At 34.6% G+C, this 17,559-nt stretch overlaps 1 protein-coding gene across 6 annotated transcripts in view; it reads left to right on the plus strand.

Annotated features, from left to right (window-relative positions):
• LOC106881415 (ras-related protein Rab-9A) overlaps positions 1-13,488 on the plus strand; it is an 82,152-nt gene extending 68,664 nt beyond the window's left edge. For 5 of the 6 annotated variants that reach the window (XM_052973774.1, XM_014931799.2, XM_014931796.2 and 2 more), the window contains exons 2-3: positions 2,263-2,981; positions 13,355-13,488. In XM_052973774.1, coding sequence (XP_052829734.1) covers positions 2,263-2,880 — 618 coding nt within the window. In that variant the 3' untranslated portion in view covers positions 2,881-2,981; positions 13,355-13,488. Of the gene's footprint in view, positions 1-2,262; positions 3,892-13,354 lie in introns of all 6 variants that reach the window. The other variant, XM_052973773.1, reaches the window with a different exon arrangement.
• The last annotated feature ends 4,071 nt before the right edge of the window (positions 13,489-17,559 follow it).

The raw sequence follows: 17,559 nt of genomic DNA on the forward strand, positions 1-17,559 counted from the left end.
CCCCCAAAATTTGTTGAAAGGTTGATGAGAGTTTCAAGCATTGTCTCAATGAATGACCCACCTCTGATCATGTGCATGATCAGAGACAACTGGAACTGGGTTCTTGCCTTAGTGATCTCGGTGACTGTACTTTCCTTTTTTTTGAAGAAGTTTCTGTTTGAATTTTTGGTTATTATTGTGTTTTTGTTATTTCACTTGTTTAACTCTTTTTTTTTCCTATGTGATTCCATACAGTGTCATCCTCTACAGTCATTATTTTTTTTTCAATCACTATGCTTAAAAAAAAAAGGAAGCGTTATTATTAGTTATATTAAGGCAGCAAGTTGGTGGAATCGTTAGCATGTTGGAGAAAATACTTGGCAGCATTTCTTGTGGCTCTTTATGTTCTGAGTTCAAATTCACCTACCATCCTTTCAGAGTCAAGTGAAATAAGTACCAGTTCCACACTAGGATTGATATAATCAACTTACCCCCTCATCTAAAATTGCTGGCCTTGTGCCAAAATTAGAATTATTGTTGTTACTGTTATTGCTATGGGTTGGCAGAAATGTTAGAGCATCAGAAAGGAATCCTTTGCAGTATTTGTTCCAGCTTTTTCTGTGTTCAAATCACACCAAGGTTGAGATTGTCTTTCATTCCTTCAAAGTCAATCAAATGAAATACTAGTCAAGCACTGGGGGTTGATAGTATTGGCTAAGCCCTGTCTCCTCAGAATTGCTCAGTTTGTGCCTAAATTAAAAGCCCCCCCCCTTTTTTTTCCTTATTTGATCACTAAAATTATGCACTTCTCTAAGTGGCAGAAGTTTTGATACACTTAAACGTTTTAAGGCATTCTTCTAAATTTCTAGAATATTCTTCTTTATAAATAAATAGTCATTGACAGAATTTTTGTCCTTCCACTTTCATACTCTTATCTCGACTGATGAAGCATTATATACATTTATTATTGATCCCTGCTTTGGTAAACATGATTGGTCAATTAAATCAGACTCCTGCTTTCTTTTACCAAAAACAAATACAACCAGTTACCATTATTCCAGTTACACTAATTCACCAGTCTCTCTCTCTCTCTCTCTCCTCCACTCCAAACCAACCAACCAGCCTACTGTTGGCTCTGCTCCTTTTCTTATCATCTTACTATGAGTCCTTAAAGGCATTATGAGGGGTTGCTCCTTGGTCAAACAAATTCACCATTTTACTGTAAACCTTTCTTTCAACCACTTCTAACAAAGTGTACACTCCAAACAAAACCAATCTACAATAAGTTCCTTTCCTCTTCTTACTTGGAATTTGTGAGCCCTGTTAGTATTTGTTGATGAGACATGAGCCATAGTGAGAGTGATCCAATTAGAAGAGCAGAAACCCTGCAGGAGGAAGATGATTATAACTACAAGATCAGTAACTCAATGAATACCTGCATGAAGGAACTATGGAACCCACAAGCAAACTGCAGTATAGGTGACCCATCCAGGAGACTAGTAATTCTGGAAACTGGCATAGTGTAGTGGGAATCTTTCTAGTGCTAGTGATATGATAAAATGCATGTAGTCCATGCTGCACCCTGGGTGGTGATAGGAAGGGCAATCAACCAATAAAATCATGCCAAAATAAAACGATCAGAACTGGACTAAGACTTACCATATTAGTATAGTTCGTGGTAGTGGATTGATCTGTTTGGAACATGTAAATGTGAATGACAAATCCTCAATGATAATGAAATGATTAAACCAACTCTCTTTCAGATATAGATAATACATATTAATTCATTCAACACTAAAAAACTCCCATATTTCTGTGAGTTACTAAAATTCAGATCAACCATGATGAATGGATGATGGAAGATAGGTCTAGAGAGACTTTAGAGATGTAGGAACTGAGTCAAGTAAGTATGCATTGAGGACAAGAGGTGAGGTAGAAAGGAGCCTTTGTTAGGTGTTTTATGGATGAGGAAAACCTGCAAATTTTTGTGGGTGAGCAACATCACTGGGGTGGGTAGTCTTGGCAATTATTTTGTAGTTATTATTGAGTTGCAAGAAAACTCTTTCATGTAAGGTAATCTTGTTTTCTTTGTTTTGCTTCAGTTTATATTCAAAAATTTAACTTTTTGTGGGGCACAGGGACTGTCTGTTTTGTATTTTCATGCTGTTAAATTGTCAAAATTAATAATTATCTGAATTTTATTTTCCTTCCTACATTTTGGTGAGTGAATCAAGTTGCTCTCTTTCACTAGGTTAATGCATTATTTTTGTTTTACATTTTCAGATGGGATCTAAATCAAAACTATTGAAAGTAGTTTTACTTGGAGATGGAGGTGTTGGTAAAAGTTCCTTGATGAACCGTTTTGTAAGCAACAAATTTGATACTCAGTCATTCCATACCATTGGCGTAGAATTTCTAAATAAAGAGATCTCAATTGGTTCTGAAAGTTACACCATGCAAATTTGGGATACTGCTGGTCAAGAAAGATTTAAAAGCTTACGGACACCATTTTATCGTGGTGCTGATTGTTGTCTGCTGACGTATGCTGTTGATGATGTAAAAAGTTTTGAAAATGTTTCAATGTGGAAGAAAGAATTTCTCTATTATGCTGATATTGATGATGAAAGCACATTTCCTTTTGTAGTTATTGGCAACAAAATAGATGTTGGACAAAGACTGGTTTCTTATAATACTGCCAGTGAATGGTGTGAGAAAAATGGGCACGTTCCATACTTTGAGACCAGTGCAAAAGATTCCACTAATGTTGAAGTTGCATTCACAGCTGCTGTGAAGCGATTAAAAGACCTTGAAGATAAATGTGCTGAAGTAAAGCCCTCCCATGGAAATACAGTTGACTTGAACAAGAAGAAAGAATCTCAGTCCACTGGTTGTTGTAACTGAGGATATTTTGATAAAGGTTTTGTGCTGTTAACGGCACTTTACCCTTTCACTCTATTATCATTGTCTGTGACCAAGAAATAAAATTTTAAATCATTTTTATTGTATGTATATAAGTATATATGTTTATATAATTCTCAGTATCTATCAGTGATATTTTTCTTTATGCACTAGCTCTAATATACATGTTATGAAAAACCTATTGTAATGGCAAGTTTAATTAACTTGATTAAACATTTTATGTAACTGACATCTCAATATGTTCTGGGTGTTATATATACTTTAGGAGATTATAGTTTAGTATTATACAATTAAATATAATGCAATAAGTTTTTTTGTTTTCTGCTATTGCCATATTTTAATCATTATTTATTGCTGATATTTAGGCAGAGCCATCTCAGTTTGTCACACATTCATCATAGTATGTTGCTCATCATCATAGTACTGTGAAATGATCCCAACATTGTTTTAATGTTAATCTCAATAATCATTTGCTATAAAAGATCTTTTAATTGTAAATATAAGCAAAAATATTGTTAAAGCTGCTTCAAAATAAGATTCATTACAATAACCCTTTTCAATTGTATAGATGTTATGTATGCCTTAGATATATGTATCTTTATATCCTTTTCATGAAATACATAGTACTTAAATTTAATTTTCGATAAATTTTGGTTTTTCATGATTTTCTTTCTAATTTGATTTCAAGCCTAGTTAAAAATCTGTATACTTCTTTTTGTTTTAAAAAGAACAGATTTTGAAAGTGATACTACATAAATATGTCATTAGGTGTTATATCAAGATTTAAAAAGAAAAAACAATTTCTTTGTTTCGTGTATATTTTTATATTAAAAGAAATTTTAGTTTTTTTTTTTTTTCTTTTTAAATGAATTTTGTTTTAAAGAAAGCTGGTTTAATTCAGAAAACTAAGAATTTTTTATTTGAAAATATATTAACTCCTCATCCAAAGTAGAAGTATTTTAAAATTGATGCAGTTACATGCATGTTGTTTTGGTATGTTTACAGTTTCATAATACCTTATTTTCACAATGTATTAGAAGCTATCTTAAATCAAGTTACTATTTTCAGTTTTAAGAATTAAAAACTTAATTTAAATTTTAACCTTAACAGAAAGTTTAATGCAGAATTTAGAATCCAAATGTTAACATTTTTTACCTTTATCTTTAATTAATTAATTTTCAATTTTATTCTTGAGAGAAAATCAAATTCTTTTGAGGTAGCATGTCTTCCAAAATAAATTAAGTACTTGGACATTTTTCTGAAGCATCAACATCTTGCACATTTCTGTGATAAATATTGACTTCCCCGATAGTTTCATTGGTTTCTTTCTCTCTATGCTATTCTCCAATTAGCATATTCCTCTGATGTTGTATTTCTTCATTTATTTTATACTTGGACTAGGATTAAACTTATAAAAATAAATTGCTAATAGGTTTTAATGCTTTTATCCACATTTTCACAACACAACCATCAATTTCAGTGATATTCAGTCCAATGTTCAACTACATTGAACTGAGTTACTGAGATTTTTTTTCCTCTCCACTATACATACTACCTCTGATTTTTTCCTTTTTCTTCTTATTTTCTCTTTTTAAGTTTCTAGTGTAGTTATTTACCTGTAATGAATTCCTCATACATGTCATTCCATTTCGTACTGTTTCTTTCATTCTCTTGTGAACTGATGTTTTTCAGGTTTGATCTGTAAAAATCATTATGTTACCTTCAAATGTTTTTACAAATGGTTTAGTATATTTTATATGTAATTCTTCAATCCACCCATCTCGTTGATAAATTTTATCCAAAGCATTATCTGCTGAGTATGGTATTACTATTGAATGTGTGTTGAGTATAAAAGGATTTAGAGTGGTCTACTGTTTATAATGGAGTTAATTGTTTGCTAACATATATATAAGCAAGGTTGTGGTTTAAGTGATGCTTTCATCAGTTGTATATCCTTAAAATATCCCATAAATATGTTGGTTGTTACTTGTGATAAGGGAAATTTCAAAGCCATCTTTTTTTTTTTCTATTGTTATTATTGTTTCAATTGGAAGTGAATACTTAATTGCAATAACAGTTTCATTTTGCTTATCAAGCACTATTTTTATTGTCTCTTACTATATGTCTTTTTCCAGGCTGATTCTGACAACTTGATACTACTTCACTGGTTAAAACTGTTTTGAACAAGCTAATCATAACAAGGCTAATCATTTGATTTTGATCAATTCTACTTTTGCATACTGACATTAAGCCTTGTTTGAACTCTTTGTATTTTTGGTTAACTTGTTTTTGTTATGAGCTGTCATTATTATATGCAAGTTAGTTCTTGTCCTGTAATAAACTATACAAGTTTATTGTTAAGGTAGGTTCTTTATTTTGCCTCAAAGCAGTATGATTAGTGTGTTAGACTATTTCCTTTCTATTTTTATATTAACCATTCTGACATCCACCTGTCTCTGACTGCTTCTGCTTGTATGATACAAGATTTAATCCCAGCAAAAATTAACTGAACTATACAGGCAGTACTTTTTATTAGAAATGTGGTCACAATTCATACTTGAAAGTTATATATTGTCATCTTGCTTGCATTTGCTTTTGGATCTCATTCATTATACCTGATCTCAGCTATATTTTGGATATCTCCTGACATAGCTTAATCTCTGGTTGCTATGGTATCTTCTCAACCACAGAAAAATTGAATATGCACATTTAAAGTATTTGATTCCAATAGCTTGACTTCTTGGACTAAATGTCTGTGCTTAAATGTATTTCCTGAGCAAAAAAACCTTTCCAAGTGAAGAAAGCTAGGTTGGCATGCTTCTTACTGTAACAGTTTTTGCAAGGAAAAGGAAAGAAACATTCATATAGTTAAGTGTTTGAATACATACAAAGAGTGCACCAAATGCAAGTTGTCAGGTAGAACAGATTCCTATGCTAAGTTAGGTAGATATTTATGTCATGGTTTTCACATCATCCATTTCCCAAGGTTGAACTACTAGTTTGGGTACCACTATCGTGCAAGAAAGGCTTAAATTCAGAAGACATGAATTCTTTGGTTGGAATAATGGACATATTCAGGTGAAGACAAAACAGAAGTAATGCTCAAGCATGAGATGACATTTATTGAAGGAATTTTGAGACAAGGAAACATGAATAGAACAATGAGAATGTTCATTGATAACAATCAAGATATTTATTGTAGGATAATGAAGGTAGCAGACCTTTAAAACCAATGCCTTTGTGGTGAAAGGGACACAGATCTGATGAACTGAGGTAGTTCTGGACAATGATACTATCATTTTAACATGTTGGTGAATGTAACATCTAGATATGATGCATTTAATGTTGTGCCTTGAATATGGAAGATTTTGTACTTGATCAAAATGCAACAATATTGTATCACAGATAGAGGGATTTCTAGAGCCCTAAAAGGTTATTCTGTAAAGAAATGCCATGTAATAGTATATCTGTAGCAGCATTAAAGAATCCTGGACAATGTAAGATTTAGCAGAGTGGCATAATCTAATATTCAGTATTTTATTTTTTATGTTATGTATCAATAATATGAGCTACAGATTTCAGATCTGTCACTAATCATTTGCCTAAAAAAAATTTTTTTAAATGGCGCCATATTTTTGGCAGCCTGGAATACAGGTAGATTTAAATGAAAATTTACATTGTCAAATTTATAGGATTTTGTAATTACAAGTTTAAAATCTAGCAACTAATTAGAAAAAAAACTGGACAGATTGTTTTATTATTAAAAGAATTGATGTTGCCCCTCAAAATTTCAGGCCTTGTGCCTGTAGTAAAAATAATAATTATCATTATTATTGGCAACCAAATATCAAACCTCCATGTGTGATTGGGGACCACCAAAAATTACACTTTAAGCAGGTAAAAGTTTACTACATAAAGAAATACCAAGTATAACGTCTGTGCAGCAATCAGGTAGTACACGAAAACGTTTTTCTCTATGGCTGGTCTTTTAACTTTAATTCTAGTTCCACAGAAATCTACATGAATGAGCATGCCAACCTGCTTTGAAAGGTTCTGTCGATGGGGTACATTTGTTAAAAGGATAACCCTTAGGTTATGCATAAGTTATTAGGAGATGAAATATTCATAATTACCTTTGTCAATATGCCCTTTTATAGAAATTTCATAAATGGCTGTCAGTGATAGTCTTTTAAAGCAGAAAGTACACAGGCAAGAGTTACAAACATGTTGCAGAAAATTCTCACATAAACAATGCCTTTCAAACCCAACAAGTTACAGAATTTTCTACTTGAAGAGCATTCATAGATTTGCATATATTTTTGTGGCTATTCTCAAAGCACAAACCTACATCTAAGGCTGAAGTCAGAGCTAAATTCAAGTTCATATCTCAACTTTGTCTTTCAATCCATCTGGGGTAGATAAGACAAAATATTACGTACTGGGGTTGATGATACTGACTGACCACCCCTCTCCCTATCTCCTTTTAAAAATTGTTGGCCTTTTGTCTAAATCAGAAACAGTTATTACTTTTATTTACATAAAATATTACAATTATACTTGATTTCACTTGGAGATGCAAGTAATTGAGATGAAAAAATAAAAAAAGACATTGCTTAGTTTGGCTCTTTGTTATTTTATGAAGGTAACGGTTTTTTTCCTGATTACGGAATTGGTCTTATTATTATTTCTCCGAATTTTACATTCTTCATTTTCTGAGTAATAACATTGGTTAAAGGTTTCCAACATGTCTACAGATATGATGGCACAAGTAAAAAGTATATTGGAGCAAATCTAGCAAATACCTGGAGATAGTTTTGTCCAAATGCATGGATTTCTATCAGTTTTCCTTTCTCAATAATATCCATGTCATATATATATATGACATGATCAAATGTGTTCCCTCCTTGGCCATCCATGTTCTTGTATATCACAGACTACCTTGTCCAATGTGTCCCTTTTTTTTAAAACAGCAATGTATGACTTGAGTGAATTTGGCTGCTATTTTTAGCAACTTTGTAGGGGCTTGTCTAACTCTAAAGATGTTTCGTTAGAAGATATATAACTTATCAATGTAAAAAATAACAAGCATTTAAACTGATGTTTGATTTATTAGTTTGCAAAATACTGAGTTCACTTTCTCATGCATGAAAAACTACTTACAATAGATAAGGGTCTTATCTAGGAGGGAGATTTGTCTATATATTAATACAGAAACTAACTGAAAATTAACACCTGCTCCATGGATACTTACAATTCTTAAAAAGTGGGTTACTTGTTGGGAAATAATATCCTCTTAATCATTTGATTAGTTTCAATGCATTTGAAACCATTATTAAGGTCCACAGAACTTAGTTGAATTAATGTAGCTTTTGAGCTTTGTAAGAGAAATAAGCTATCCTCATTCAATAACCTCAAAAAACATACCCTCATTCTATTTTTTTTCCTTTATGTATGTTCATTTCATTGCAAGAACTAATTCATCTTGAGATATTGTCTTGCTATTAAAAACAATTCATTTTCTCACATCCTCTTAACATTGTAAATCTCTATATAACTTGTCTTTTAATGTTGTATTTAGACTCTTGCATATTTTCCTATCAATTTTTTTTTCTTATATTTTCTGATTTGGTACAGTATACTGCCAACATGCAGCCCACTTCCTGGTTGAGCCAAAAGCTCTAGTCAAAGACTTGCAATAGATTGCATTTGAAATGTATATACTTCAGTGTTGCTATATCACAGCTTTCTTGTGCATTTATCAATATTTTACAAAAATTCTTTCTACACGCAATAAGGTCTCTTTCACTCTCTCTTCCTTTTTTTTTATAGACTCGAGTTAAAATTGATGATGCAATTGTAACTATCACTATCTTTCATTCTGACCACATTTGGCTGGAATGTTGATTACCTGGCTTTCTGGTGTTTCTTGGACTCTCTGTCTGTATCATACGACTCGGGCGCCTTATACTGTCTTCATTCAAACACCACAATAGTGAGACCAATACTGTTGATATTCAATTTAGTTAGAGTTGAGAGAAGATTTGGGTGATGACTAACAGCAGTAACTGATCCAATGTAATGGATTTAGAGATTATGGTGGTTTAAAGATGAAAAGAGTAGTTTAAGGCTGTTGCAGTATACTGTAGCCATAACTGCCATGCATACCAGAGTTACCACCCTTGGCAATATCACTATTTCATGTGAGTGAAAGACCACGAGTTTATAGAGAGTTACAACTAATTAGATAGACACTGTACATCCCTAATAATTTAGACTCCTGAGCAAAATGAACACATAAAGCATGGAATCTCAGCTCTTCTTTATGCTAATCCACTGCTATTATTTTACTTTAAAAGTAAATGATAGTAATCACTTGACAGATCTTAAGGGAATTTCTACATCATGTTACTTAGATCTCTTGCATTGAGACCCTTGATTAAAGCAAAGAATTTGCTGTTGTTAAGAAGAAGAAAAAAAAAGCCTTTGATTTAATCTTGAATGAAAATTTCCTCATTTCCATTGTTATTCAGTCAGAAGATTTCTGACAAGATCTATCTAAACATAATCTGGCATAGCTTTTTCTGAGTTGCAGAATGTCTTAACTCTTCAGTATTTAGATTAATCTGTCAAATGTATTGCTTATTCATTCACACTGTTTTAAATTAATCACGCATTATCCCGTAGCTTCAAGATTTCAGTGATGTAATTAATTTTTAGAATGGCATTGAGAGGCTGTACTTAGCTAATTTCAACATAAAACAGAATATCTGTACCTGAGATGGCTGATTTCAATGCTAAAGGTTTAAAGTTCATTGCATTCCCCCCCCCCTCCACTTTTATTCCAATCACACTTCTGAGTTACTAGAACTAATCCTCTATCTTTTACTTCTGACTTTATCTACACAGCCTAAAATGCTGCCATATCTCGTTAATTTTTTTTGATAGAGACATCAAAAATATTCTATAATTTGGTAGTGACACTCAGATATTAACTTTGAACAGCTGCTAACTTCTCAGAAAGCTTAGATATGTCTTATACAGAATTACTGCACACTAATTTGGCACAATTCTCCAACTACACAAAAATACATTCTAGTCAGTGAGTATTAAAGGAGCAACCCCCCCCCCCTCAGTTAGACAATATTTCATACTGATCCCGCAATAGTCATGGCTTTGAATTAGTTGACAGTGTGCAATTTTCCTATCTAAATCCATTCAAATCCTTCATCATCTCTACTCTTTCTTCTCAACACTCAAAAACAAACTTTACCAAATCCTTCAGAATTTCCTTTCAGCTTGTGTTTTCTATTTGGCAAGTAGAGACTTGTCAGATAGAAAACAATAATTGAGAGAAGCTTCAAACATTCTTATTTGCATACAGTGGTTCTCAACCAGGCTCCATAACAGATTCTGCTGCTAAAATTTATGAGCAATAAATTGGTTATACTTCTACAATGCATGAAATATATTAATTTTTTTTTTCATAATTACAATTCTTTGATTATAAAATATAGAATTTTTTAAGCATCAAATGGCTATGAAGATCCATCTGATTAAAATAGGAACCATAAGTGGAAGATGGTTGAGAGCCACTGGATCCTTCTGAATCAATAGTTGTATAATATTTTTTTGATAATTTTACTTTTCACAAATATTAGAATATCCACTTGATTAGTCTAGAATTGCTCACCAACATGAATCTTTGACCAATAGACATTTTGATTCTCTTTGAGAGTTAAATGCTTTTGTACCACACCCACCCAGTCTACTCAACTGATTTATCTATTCCTCTTTTATCATCTCACACCCTTCATACAAACCACTATGGCCAATTCTGCCTTCCCAAAGCATCAATACTCAAGAATTCCTTCCTGTAGTTGTTGACTTACTGTTTGATCAGGACTCCCAAAAGCCATAAGTACAATGCTTTCTTCAAGACCAAACAAAAACCTAAGGCCTCAGTCCACCCATGTACTTATGATTGAAGTCGGTGTGCCTTAACACCAAGGTAAACCAATGATATTATGATATGATCTCTATACCCCGACAAGCTTTAAAAAGTACTTACATTCATGATCTGGAACAGTAGATAACTACAGTATATTTTCACAAAATTTGAAAGGAAATATCAAATATGCAACAGAAGGTCATAATTTAGGTAATCAACAGTTGGGCTAAAATATCACATATTAAGAAAAACCTTCATAGATAGTATCTTCAGAAGTCCTACATTAATTCATCTGCATGAGACACCAATGTAATATTCATCTAAAATATACTAATTAAAACCTTAATCAAGTATGAACACCAAAAGAAAAAACTTATGCTGTATTATGGAAACTGTTTCTCCATGACATGGGATTGTAGGTTTCCATATACACCTAATCATTTACCTGTTGAGTACATTTCTAATCATTTGAGTTGAGTAAAAATGCTTTAATTATGGGCTCATTTGGTAAAAGGTTAGATTGACAGAGATCACTTTCCTGAAATATATGTAAATACAGAAAAGAGTTTATGTTGTAGAAATAATGAAATACATTAGAATAATGTAAATAAATGTCTTAATAATCTCTCCTCTGTCAGAAAAAGTGATTTTGGTTCTCTTTGGGGCACTTTCCAAAGACTATGCACCCATCTAATGTCTGTTCGTTGAGAGATTGTATAACCATAGGTATATGGTAAGTGGATTTTCTTATTTAGTGACATCCATACATGTCCTAGTGGTCAGGGGATTGCATTCACAGTGATTGTGAGATCATGATTCCTGGACTGAGTGGCACATTGTTCCTTGAGCTTCGTTTCACATGGCTCTGCTGTGATCACTTTAACATCTGACGTGTGGTACATCATACACCTTTACAGGTAATGTTAATTTGATGGAGGAAGTGAGCTAATTTTCAGTTCAAACATTTAATCACTATAAACAAATCATCTGTGCAGGTTGTTTAGAAAAGAAATCATAGAATCGTGTTTCTCAATGTATATATATATAAATCATCATCTGGTTGGGTTAAGTGCTAGAATGTTGTCAACTTAATGTGTCAGTCCCATGAAAGGGAAGAATGCTACTGTTATTTAACCCTAGGAAACACCATTTCCTGTTGACACATTTCCTGTAGCATTCTTCCCTATCATGAGACTGTCACATTAAGTTGACAATATACTATCATTTTATCATGCTGCTACTGCATAAATCTCTCTAAGAGATTTAGAAATGTATTATTTCTATGGTTGGGTTAACTTGCCCAGACCATTGGCTTTTTAATACCTGAATGTCTCATCTACACACCACAACTATGGTACTTAGTTCACTAAATGAAATGGTTGATCCTGATCATTAACAACTTGGAACTCTTGAACCAGGGGCCCATTACCAGATGCAGTTTAAAGCCATACCCAAGACATTTTATATATATATATATATATATGAGACCATCCCCTCCTACAATATAGTCCCTTTTCCCCCCCTCCTGCCATGGTTCATCTTAATCCCTTGCGTACCTGCTATCTTTCCTAGCACTCATCTGTCATGTGTTCACTCTCTCTAGCTATTCCTTTTGTCCCTCTAAATCTCCCTCTCCACACTCCTGTGCCTTGCTCTTCTTCTCTTACTCCCTGAACTATCATCCCTGAGCCACTCCTCTCTCTCTCTTTCTACCCCTACCCATACTGCAATTTCCCATCATGCTACACCACCTCTCCTCTTCATCATTCACTCCATCACCTCTATCCTGGCATCTAACCATCAGTTAATATTCCCCCACCACCACTTCTCTTGCTTCCTGAAGGTTTTGCTCTGGTACCCCATTGCTTCCGTCTTACCATTTTTTCTAGAAACTCCCAGCCACCCTTATAATATAAAAGTGGGCTAGCCATGTATCTTCTCCATAGCAAGACATCTCTGCTTGTCCCTGGAATAAAATCTCCACACCACCTTCTCAAAAACTACCCTCACCCCCAAACACTTAGTTAAGAGAGCTTTCCCCCTTTCCTTCCTTGTTTTCTTTCTTACAAGTTACTTGCCAACCCTGCTAGTGCAGGTTCCACAAAAAAAAAAAAAACACCCACTACACGCTTCAATTTGGTTAGCATTAGAAAGGGTGTCCAACTGTAGAAACCATGCCAAAAATGACACTGGAACATGATGCTCCCTGTGGATCACTGGGTCCCATCAAACTATCCAACCCATGCCAGCAGGGAAAATAAACATATAAGGATGATACACACAGTATATGAGTATATGGACTCTGAAGTAAAACCCATATAAGACTTCGGGATAAGCTTGAGTTGACTAGTTTATTGGAATATGTCTATTCTATTATGCATTTACATTATCCAAAACGAGCTTAGTGCTTCAATAATTATTTAATTATCTTTTGTTTGAAATGAAGAAATCCAAATCAATCAGTCAGAATGAAGACAATGTCTGTGTCATCTCTCTGTTTATTTTCAGGCAAAAACCTTTAATGCAGATCCATGTAAGCTATTCCATGCCTCAAACCTGCCTGTGCTATAAGAGAAATAATAATTCCACAACTCCTGTGCAAAACTGGATCTTGGAATAATAAAGCTGGGCCATCAACCTAATTTATGAACTTGTTATTATTTTATTCTTGTATTTTATTCCTTAATTGCTCTTAATTATTGGGCTGTGGCCATACTGGAGCACCATTTTCAATCATCAACCCAGTAGTTTTTTTCTATTTATTGTATAGGTCAGCATTTGGCAAAGCATTGAGTTATGCGACATAAAGATACACGGTACTGATCTCTTTTTTAGGCTGCTATTAACATTTACACATACACACTTATACATACCTGAACATGTTTATTATATCAAAACAATGATAATCTACTTGAGCTCTGCCAAACAGTTTGTCAGATCTGTTTTTGCAATGTTTAGCATAGTCAACTATATATATATATATATATATATATATATATTTCACTTGCTTTCTGATGCTTTGTTTTCCCAGGAAGAAAAAGGAATTTTGCATCACTTCAGATTGTCTTTTAGTTTGTCTTTGAAGCATAAGAGTGGCCTTCCGACTGACATTCCTGTTGGGAATTGGCCAAAGAATTCTGAATTCTTTGGAATTCTGATATCACTCATACATGAGGAAATGACCTGACCAGCTAAGCTGTATTTTGATGACAATGGCTTCAATAGTTGATACGTTGCATCTTGTCAGAACCTCACTGTTATGAATATGGCCACTCGGTCGGAGATAGCACGCAAGCATTGCATAATAAAAGCGTCGAACTGATTGATATACTTTCAGTACAGAGTCCAAGATTCAGCATCCCAAAGCAATGATGTCAAAACCACCAATTTATATACATCTTCCTGGGGAAACAAAGCATCAGAACACAGGAGGACGTGGTGCCAGTCCTGCTTCTCCTCTGTTCAAAGATTTGAGCACAGTCAACTCCAACTTCATGCAAGCTTCAAGGTACACTGGCAAAACGCTGCTCCTCTAAATGGAAACCTTACCTGTCGTTGTAGTTTTGTGGAATGAAGCAATGCAAACTTTGCCATCCACTCGAGAAAACACATAGTGAATGATCCACAAGCACTCAAACAAACTGAGTCCTCAACTTGTTCTATTTGCCAAAAGGTTTGGAAGGCACCAACAGGCCTCAAGAGACATGTTCATATCCATAAAACATGATTAACGATTTATTTTACTAAACCCTCATTTGTTGTTCATGATGAGAGACTCCATCATATATCACTTAGGCATTGCAATACTAATAACCTGGTTTTAAAACTCAATATACATATGCTTGAGTACAGAATCATTATAAGAAATTGGGTTGACAAAGGAAATAGACAATTTTGATTTTGATATACTTGACTCAATAGGTCCCCTCAAGCACAGCATGTTGCCCTATGTAATTAAAATATAAACAATAATAAACCATAAAATAAAGTTTTATTTTTCAAAATGAAACAAAATTTATATTTGAAGAGTTTTCTACTTTTTTTAATTGCAAAGTCTTTGATCATCATGAACACTTCAAAATCATATTTCTGGTCATAAACCACTTTGAACGTTATTTTAGCTAGTTTAATATCATTTTCTTTTGTGCCGTAAACCATTTACCATTTCTGTGGTGCTCCTCCTGCCTTTGATGCCCTAAGCATGTGCTTGTTTTGTTTAATGGCTAATCCAGTGCTGATTATGCTATGAACTTCATTAGCTTACAGTTGTTTCTGCAATAAGGTGCAATGCACTCATAATCGAGTGAATGACTATCACATTGTTGCAGAACTGAAGCTTCATGTTTGATGCTCTGATGAATCTATATTATGATACTCAAGTACTCAGTTATGAATACATTGCATCTTACAGCAGAAACAGCTGTAAGCTAAGGAAGTTCATAATATATATATATATATATATATATATAGGTAACAAAGAATATGAAAGTACTCAGTACTTTGAAGGAGTGTGTTTGATGTGATTTCAGCTGAAATCAACATTTGCAACTAATAGTTTCCAACAGAGAAACTTGCACACCAGGTATATTTATGTATATATATATTTATATCTATATCTATCTATCTATAAATATATATATATATATATATATATATATATATATATATATATATATACACACACACGCATAACAGTTGCAAAAAATCTTGCAAATCACCTCATCAGTGTTCTGAGAAAAATACAACTGGTGTTGAAGGCTCAATGTGCATATCTAGGAGGACAGCTGTGTAAAGAAGTGCCGATCTCTAACAGTGGAGGGAACCTGTAGACCCAGAAAGATATGGGGCAAGGTGGTGAAGCATGATCTTATGAGAGGAGAAGGGGGAATTGGAGGAGTGGAACATGTGTCAGATGGTGAAATGTTAGAGTGTGACAGAGAGACAGAAACAGGTGTCTTGTTATAGAGGAGGAACATGATTAACTGTGAAAGAGAGAGTAGTAATAAGAAAGAAGACAGAAACCTGGAACTTCTTTTCAGATTCTGCAATAAAAGTGAGATCATCAACATATACTAGTTCCCATGTAAAGGAGATACTTGGTTACCTAGCCAGAGAGAAGAGCTAGAGGAAAGAGAGTGAGAGTGATCAAGAATGAGGGCAGAAACAGGTGTACTGCTGTAGAGAAGACGTGGTTATCCAGTCAGAGGGAGGGAGAGAGAGAGTGAGAAACAGCAAAAGTGCAAGTGAAAGAGAGTGGTGAAGTGCCAGGGTATACTCACAAGTAACAAGGATCAGAGCATAGATGTGATGGTAGAGTAAGGAGGAGGGAGATGAATGATGGTAATTGCCAGGGCATACTGCCAGGGCATACTGCCAAGGTATGAAGGTCATAATATATGTGGTCAGATTTGCCCAGAGGCCATGAGTAGGACATGGGGATTGCAGTGACTGGTGAAAAGATGGGGTTGGGGAATTCAGTGATACAGTGAGGGCAGGAAAAGAAGTTGGAAGACAATCATAGTATATGAAGAGGAAATGTGAGGAAGAGAAAAATGCAGTTTAGAAGAGGAGATGTAGTTTGGTTTCGTGGGGTAGGGTGTGTGAAAAGTTTGTTGCTATATGTGGGTTGGACACAATGCCTCTAGCACTCAACTTCACTGATGTGAGCACGTCTTTTCTAGAACCTCATATTGCCAAACATCTCAGTCTAGTGTCATCTCCTCTGTGAGGCCCAACATCCTGAGATCAAGCCTCACTACTTCATCCCATGTCTTCCTGGCTCTCCCCCTCTTCCACAGGTATCGGTAACAGGCACTTCTGTATACAGCTGTCTTCACTCATATGCATCACATGTCTAAGCCAATGCATTCTTCTCTCCTGCATGCCATATTTGATCTCTCTTATGCCTAACTTTTCTCTCAACTCAGCTGTGCTCTGTCAGTCATGCACACTGATGTTGCAAATCCAATGGAGCATACTATCTTCATTCCTCCCCAGCCTACAAATGTCTTCCGCAGTCAGAGACCATGTCTCACTACCGTGTAACATAGCCATTCTCACACAAGCATCGTACAATCTGTCTTACTTTCTGAAAGAGAGTCCTCTTGTGGACAACAGAGTTCCTTCATTCTATTCTTAATTTAGAGACAATACTTTCAAAGCATCCACCACCTTTACTAATTTGGTCACCTAAATAGCAGAAACTATCTACTACCACAAGAGAGCCTCCTGGGCATTTGAGAGAGTCTAAGTCCTTTATGCTCTAAGTGCTTATTGTTCCTGCACATCTGCCACACACAAAACCAACCTTATCTGATAACTTACCTGCAGTTCCACTGCTTCTCTTATACATCCATAGCTTACACTGGGTGCAGCGAATGGAATTACTTCCAACTCCTTTCCTACATATTGAGCAGGGCCATTTACCTGATGGAAAGAGAGTCTTATCTGTTTTCTTGCTAACAACAACTTTAGTCTTTTCTAGGCCCTTTGATTCCAAACCTGGAACTTCTTCTCCAATTCTGTCTCAGAGTCTGCAATAAGAGCAAGATCATCAGCATGTAATTGTTCCCATGGGCATCCAGTTTAGAACTCATCTGTTATGGCCTGGAGAACTATGATGAATAAGAGTGGACTAAGAACTGATCCCTGCTGTACTCCAACTTGTACATGAAATTCACATACTACTACACCAGTCCTTAGGTATGGGGCCT

The sequence above is a fragment of the Octopus bimaculoides genome, chromosome 16, assembly GCF_001194135.2.
Source record: "Octopus bimaculoides isolate UCB-OBI-ISO-001 chromosome 16, ASM119413v2, whole genome shotgun sequence".
Classification (NCBI taxonomy): Eukaryota; Metazoa; Mollusca; class Cephalopoda; order Octopoda; family Octopodidae; genus Octopus; species Octopus bimaculoides.